The sequence below is a fragment of the Plasmodium gonderi genome, assembly GCF_002157705.1.
Source record: "Plasmodium gonderi DNA, contig: Pgo-contig_12, whole genome shotgun sequence".
NCBI lineage: Eukaryota > Apicomplexa > Aconoidasida > Haemosporida > Plasmodiidae > Plasmodium > Plasmodium gonderi.
Window position 1 is genome coordinate 1 of NW_021628951.1, and position 7,649 is coordinate 7,649.

Below are 7,649 nucleotides of genomic sequence, written 5' to 3' on the forward strand. Positions count from 1 at the left end.
TATAAAAGATTTCATTTCTCGTGTTGTGAAAACAGCAGAAGACACAAGAAGAAACTTCAGAAAATTTTTTCCAGAAAGGGAAAAATTTTATCAAATAGAAAGCTATTACAAGAAAATAAAGCTATTGTTAATGAGATCGATAGAAATTCTGAAATAAACGTATTTATTGAAGACACAGACAATAATATTAGAAAAACACTTTATAGCATGAACATTTTTGAAGTAAAAAAAATAAAAGAAATAATTAATATAACTAATAATCACACAAAAGAAAAAGCTTCGTTATTGCAAGTTAGTAACAACTTGGATTGAATTAAAACAAAAAAGAATGAGATGAATACATTATTTGTATAATTATCCAGTGGGCATGTATATCTTTATAATTTTACCAATTTTTTTTTAATGGTTCGGATAATATAATTAATATATTATAAGGTCTATTGGGTATAACATAAAGATAAATAAATTATTCTGAAAATGAAATTAATAAATTGGAAAAAAAAGTGTATAATATATTAAATGCCACTGTTATTGTTAATTAATCTGATGGTGAAGAGAAATTACTAGTTGATAAAGAAGAACAAAAAGAGAAGTTATATGGAAAAGAAGTTCCAAAATTATGTCAAGAACAAAATAACTCGAATGAAATTAATTTGAATCATGGTATCAGTAATAATGAGAATAAAAATTGATTTAATCCTAAAGCAGAGGTGAAAGGATAATGGTTATATAAGAAGCAGGATCTATTGGGGATATATCTTTTAGTTATGATATCTCATTAATTGCATATAAGCAGAATAAAGAGGAAAGGATTGGTGATGATTATATAAATAAAACATTTGTGACTATTGCTGCTTATAATAAGGATTAAAAAAAAGAAGTTACGGATGTTTTTTTTGACAACAGTTATTATTGTGATTAAAAGAATACATAATTAAGTATATAGAAATAGAAGTATATTTTAAAAATCGTATTAAATTGGATGTTTATGAAAATCTATTTTTATAAAGTCTAATATATTAAGATGTACACAAATGAATAATTTATCCAAATAAGAACAGAAAAAAAATATTAATTTCATAAGCATGCACAAAATAATTGTAGTATATAAGTGAATATTATATATATGTTATATTTACTGAATATTTTTAACATATTATAATGGATAGAATGATTCACATATGATAGAAATTTATCATGCACATAGCTAATAAAAAATAAAACAGGAAAAATTGAGTTAAATAAGTAATTTTTTATATATAGTATATCATTAAAAAAGTAAAAATATATTAATAAGTTGAAACATTAATACTAAAATAAAAAATACGTTTAATATATAACCAAGAACTAAATATTATGACAAAAACTGTGAAAGAGGAACGAAAAAAATAAAACATTAACCCTAAAATTAAGTTCTGATACCTAAACCTGAACATCTAAACTAAAATACAAATTACAATAAATTACAATTATTCTCATTATAGCATTTATAATTTTTTTGGAATACATTATTTCTTTTAAATATTTATTAAATATGAAGAAAAAAGAATATACAACAACTATGAAAATTATAGGATTTATGTAATACTCGGAAATTGCAATAAAAGAATTCTCATATTTCCCCATATGTTTTTAAACATTGAAGAACGCATTGCAAGAACCGATTTTTTTTATTAATTTTAAAAGATAGTAAAATTTAAAATGCGTTTATTTAACTATTAAAATGGAATAATAGTAAAATAATATATTATTGTAATAACAAGAAAATTTAACATTGAAAGTACATTATAAATTATTCAATAAATTTTTTTTTTATCCTAAAATTCATTTTTCATTAGAAACATAATGTTATACTATTGAAAAAATATATATCATAAAGAAATAAAACATAATATATTAGAATTATTCATAAGAAGTACATATTATATAACTAATAATTGCATGTTTAATACATATTTGTATACATGAATATGGAAATTATGACACAGTTTCACCATAGTAATATGCTTATAGAATATTATAAACGATAATCAATATATATACATCTATATTTAGAGAGAATAAATGTATGTGTTAATATGTGCAATTATAGTATAAAAATTATGGTATTTCCTGTTATTTATAAATATTTATAGTATAATATATTATATATATTATTATAATTTAAATATAAAGCTCTTTAAAAATAATATATATAATTCTTAATATATAAATTATTATGTAAATGCTGTAAAATTGTGAATTATCTAAAAACGAATGTTCAAAAGATAAATATATGTATAAGCAACAAATTAAATCATATAATTTTAACCTAAATTTAAATTTTCGAAAGGATTAGTAAAATAAACATTTGTACTTGATATATATGCTCTTAATTCTAAAAATTAACTGTAAGTATAAAATATTGTAGCGTAAGAGTGAATAAAAAAATTTAATTTATTATATATTAGTATTGATGAATTATTACAATAAATTTTTAGTTATAGAAGATTTTTACATTATAATAAAATAAATATTATAATAATAATGCAATTGATAGTTGTACAATAAATTGTGGATATACATAGTTTATATAGTTGATATATATATTGATATAATATTATCTGCATTATTCCGAATATTTGAATTTATGATACCTTAAATGAAGGATTAATGTACACATAATAATATAATATCCATATTTATATACTAATAGTTATACAATAGTTAACAATGACAATAGATACTGTAATACAAGAATTAAAAAGTGTACGTATTAATTACAATAATGAATAAACACACTTAATTATATAATAATTATAATTAATTTTCAACATCATGATTCTTTATGCAATTGCATATAGAAATTAATAATACTATATAAATTTATTTTTCAAAGAACTAAAAGCTTACTTACATGTTATATTGCTATTATATTTTTCTATTTTATCCTGTTTTTTAGGGTAAATGCAAAAGTGTTCCTTCTATACAAGAATTATTTAATGCATGGAATAGAGATACTAATATTGGTAGTTCTTCGTTTATGAAACATATGCAATTATATGGTTCAATAATGATTCAAGCTTCTGAACTGTTTAAAATTATTTGCTTTGTAAAAGATTATTTGTACCATGATTTATCCAGATGTAATAAAATTTACAATGTCGATTTTTCTGATTTCAATAAATGGTTACAAGAAAAAATGAATGATAATATAAGCAAGGCTGAAAATCCAGAACCCAAAGCATTATGGGAAAAATACATTGGTACTTTATTAAATGAAATACGATATAAATTGATGGACATTAATGATTCTTGTAAAACAGGTTCTACTAACGCTGAGTGTCTTCATTCTAATTCATTAAACATCATTTTTTCTCTTTGTTTTCCACTGCTAGTGACAGTTGTTCTAACATTTTATTTTTTATTTAATGTAATATAAAAATTTATTATTATATTTTAAGAAATATATAAACTAATTTATTATAACAGAAATTATTTACATATCACATATTTTACATTAATATGCCTTTTATATATAGTTCTCTAAAATCAAAGGGTATTCATATAATTCCTATATCATTAAGAAATTATTGAGAAAATATATAGAAGATAGAAATAGTTTTAGAAATAGAGATTATGTTACATTAGACTCTGCAAAGAAAAGGATTAATATGCTTTACCTATTAAGTGAAAATTCTTAATTTATATGTAACATAAATTAGATATGATAATTTTATAATATTATGAAAATAATTCTGTTCATAGAAATATTTATATATGAAAATATATTTATGCTGAAATAAGAAACAAGAAAGTGAATATAATATAGGATTCAGGATTTAGGGCTTAGGGTTCAAGATTTTTATCTGAGGTTCATAACATATTTGTTAGTATAAATTAAATAATAAATAATAACTTTTATTTCTATGCATGAATCAGAAGTATATAGAAAAACGATTTCTTAGAATATTGTTTACGTATATTTATTAGTATGGGTACAATTATATATATGATTTTATAATGTATAATATTTCATATTTATACAAGACATAATGTAAATTAATAAAAATATATATATAAATGAAGCATGAATTTCCACAATGATAGATTACTTGTAACAATTGCATGCACACTTAATAATTTTTTTTTACTACGTGATCAAACATTCTTTATTAGTACTAATATATTAATAAAATGTTTATAGTATTTTTTTATGAGTTTTTTAAGTAAGGTTTTTTAGTATTATTTTTTAAATAAGAAAATCATTTTTTTTTATGGTCTTTATTTATGTCTTTTTTATTAGTACCTAGATTTACGTAGAATAATTTTTTTTATATATCTATATATACATGTGCATGCTTATTTATATATTTGATATTTGTATTATATGTTAAATATTATTTTTTTCATGATAGTTAATAATTTTTTGTAAAATTAAATATTATCGTTTTATAAAATAAGATATATAATATATCTCTATTTCTTTCCTTTTAGGTTTACTTACTATTAATGAAAAATATGCTGTTTATATCTTTACATATATGCATATTTGTTATGTTACTATTTCTTTTATAAAATTTTATTCCCAATATCCAATGTGTTATATTACAAATAGTATATAAAATACCACCTCTAACACAAAATATCTTTTATAAATGATATATATAGTTAATATATTAATTTATATACATATCAATAACACAGCGTATATTTTAAGCATAATATTTTTTGATCTTTAAAATTGAAAACTTGTTATATATGCATATATGATATAAATTCTTTGCATTATAATTCATTATCAAATATAAAATATAAATATTATATTTTTATCGAATAATTTGATTATATATAAATTAAAAATTAAGAATTAAATATTGTCTACATAATAATTACGACATTATGTAAATTCAATAAAAATATATAATTTTATATAAAACATTTTAGAATAATATATATGTTATATCATATTAATTAATAAAGTTATATGAACTTCTTTCACATGAATCATAATACTAATACAATATTACCGAATGTAAACAAAAATAATACATTATATATTCAATTTCTGCAATAATTAACAATATTATAAATATGTATAAATTGCATTTGTAATGAAGAATTACATGTTTAAATTATAATAGAATATTGATGTATAATATAAGTAAATAAACATACATACACACTATCCTTAATAGTTAAATTATAATAAGGTCCTCACAAAATATAATTTTTGGTGCGAAATAATATATAATATAGTTGTGTTTACTGAATTAGGTGATATAAATAAAAAATTAGAAAGAAATATTTATGATTACAATTATATTATATATGACTATTTTCATATACCTATAATTACTAAATTATCATGACATGAAATAATATATTAGCTACATTTTCAATTTTTATATTCCTTGATGTAAATAAACACACAACATTTCATGTAATATTATAATTAAGACAGATATAATTATATTAAAAAATTTTTGTATTCATTGTTGAGGTTAATATAATATAAGATAATAAACTAATAACATTTGTTTATTTTTTTGAATAGCAATTTTAATTTAAAAAAATATTATTTATTTAATATTCGATGAAATATTTCTATATTTTTACAAAATATATTTTTGCATATATTATAAAATTCATCTTATATATATCAAAATGCAGAACTATGGTAAAATATTAAGAAAAACAAATAATTATATAATTAAGAGTGCAATTATATGTAAGATATTATATTACTACAGGTTATATTATAATTCATATAAAATATTATATAATTAATTTATACGTAATTCTAATAATAATAACAAATAAAACCTAATAACAGGAATACGATGAATATTGTACGTATATACATAGAATATAATACATATAATTACTGTTATTATATTTATATACTATTTCCTCAACTATTCCTTATTGTTTAGAATTGTTTATAATTAAAAAATTTTTTTTTTATAGATATATGTAACTTACTTTAGTTATTATGCATATATTTCTAGTTCCTTTTTGCATTTATCTTCAATGTAAATTCATATAATAATTAAAAGCATGAGAAGTAAAATACATTGTCAAAGTGGATTTGTATTCCATTGTACTTTTACTATTTAATTTTTATTTTTTCTTTATGAGGTTTTTGATTTTATTTTACCTTGTAAATGCTTACAAATGGGCTTTAAACCAAAGGAAGAATATGCTGAATAATAAAAGGTTAATATTTCAATATTTGTATTAATAAAATTATTTATAACATAAAAGATATATTTATCTGGAAACAATGTTATTGTTAAGTAGCATAAAATATAAAACTTGTTTGAGAGAATTGTTTTAATTTTATCTAATAATATGAAAATAATATATAATAATATCAGTGTAGAAAGTTATAGTATTTCTAGTATTGCATATATAGATAAATTAAAGCATATATTTGATATCTCTAATAATGCGTAAAAATATATATCCCTTATTTTTCTCTCTATATAATATATACACTTTCTCAGGATTCAAATAAATTCCAGTAACTATCCTGAAGTATTTTTTAAATTTAAGAATATGCATTTGTATATTTTTGAAATTAATTTAAAAGTTAGTAGTTAATATATATTAACAATTTGAAAAGCACTCTTTAATGATTTTAGCAATACGTTAATGCAGTATAGGTAAATATTACCAAAATCTTGGTAACGAGGTGTTATTAAAAAATATAAATATTTAATAAATCTTTCTTATAATAAAAAAATGTGTTTTTTATTATACTAAATAATATGAGATGTTTTAAGATTTAACTACTTTTTATACATGAATGATGGTTGTAAAAATGTGTACGAAATAGGAATAAATAAAAATTATTCTGCTGAAAAAGAAAATATTAATCTATGATAGAATTTCATATTGTGTAAAAACATAAATAATACATTTAAGCTACTATAATCTGTCTATAGACAAGAAACATTATTTATATATTCATATTAATTTTCTGTTGCAACATTATTAGCACTTTCTTTATTTAATATTTTCAGTATATATAGACTTTATGTATTAGATTATCCAATGTCGTTTAATAGTTTTAACAATTACTTGTACACATAATTTATTCCACATATATTTTGGCTTTTATGAATATAATTCTCCTTGTACACAATACTATATAATTTATTTGCATTTATTTATAATTGTTCAAATAACTAATTAAAATAAAAAAAAATTTTGGAGATATAACTCAAATGATGTAATATATTCAAAGTGTCCTAGATATATAATGAACACAAAAAACATTCCTCACAAAATTACACGTAACTTTTCTTGATACATTTAATAAATATATATAAGGAAAGAACAATTAATTAAATATATATATCATAATACCTTATGCATTGATGTAGGTTAAATATGTTACAATTGGTATGAATATATAATAGAAAAGAAATATTTATATAAAAAATGTTTAAAAATACTTATTAAATATATAATTTACATAAGGACTATACGAATTGTGTTATAATGAAAATTTAATTAGGAATATTTATTAATATGGTACCGTAATTATATAAAAAATTATCTTTTGATAATATTTTAATAATATTCTCTCAATTGAATATTATAATATTTCTTAACTAAACAGTGCCTGATTAATATTTTAAAAATAGTAATATAATCCTGTT

At 19.1% G+C, this 7,649-nt stretch overlaps 1 protein-coding gene across 1 annotated transcript; it reads left to right on the forward strand.

The window, feature by feature from the left end:
* Window positions 1-2,712: 2,712 nt before the first annotated feature.
* On the forward strand, window positions 2,713-3,683 carry PGO_000095 (variable surface protein; the record flags this gene model as incomplete). The annotated part of the gene is made up of 3 exons (XM_028690706.1): window positions 2,713-2,727; window positions 2,942-3,412; window positions 3,567-3,683. The coding sequence occupies 3 exons, from the start codon at window positions 2,713-2,715 to the stop codon at window positions 3,681-3,683; spliced, it is 603 nt and encodes a 200-aa protein (XP_028546507.1).
* Window positions 3,684-7,649: the final 3,966 nt, after the last annotated feature.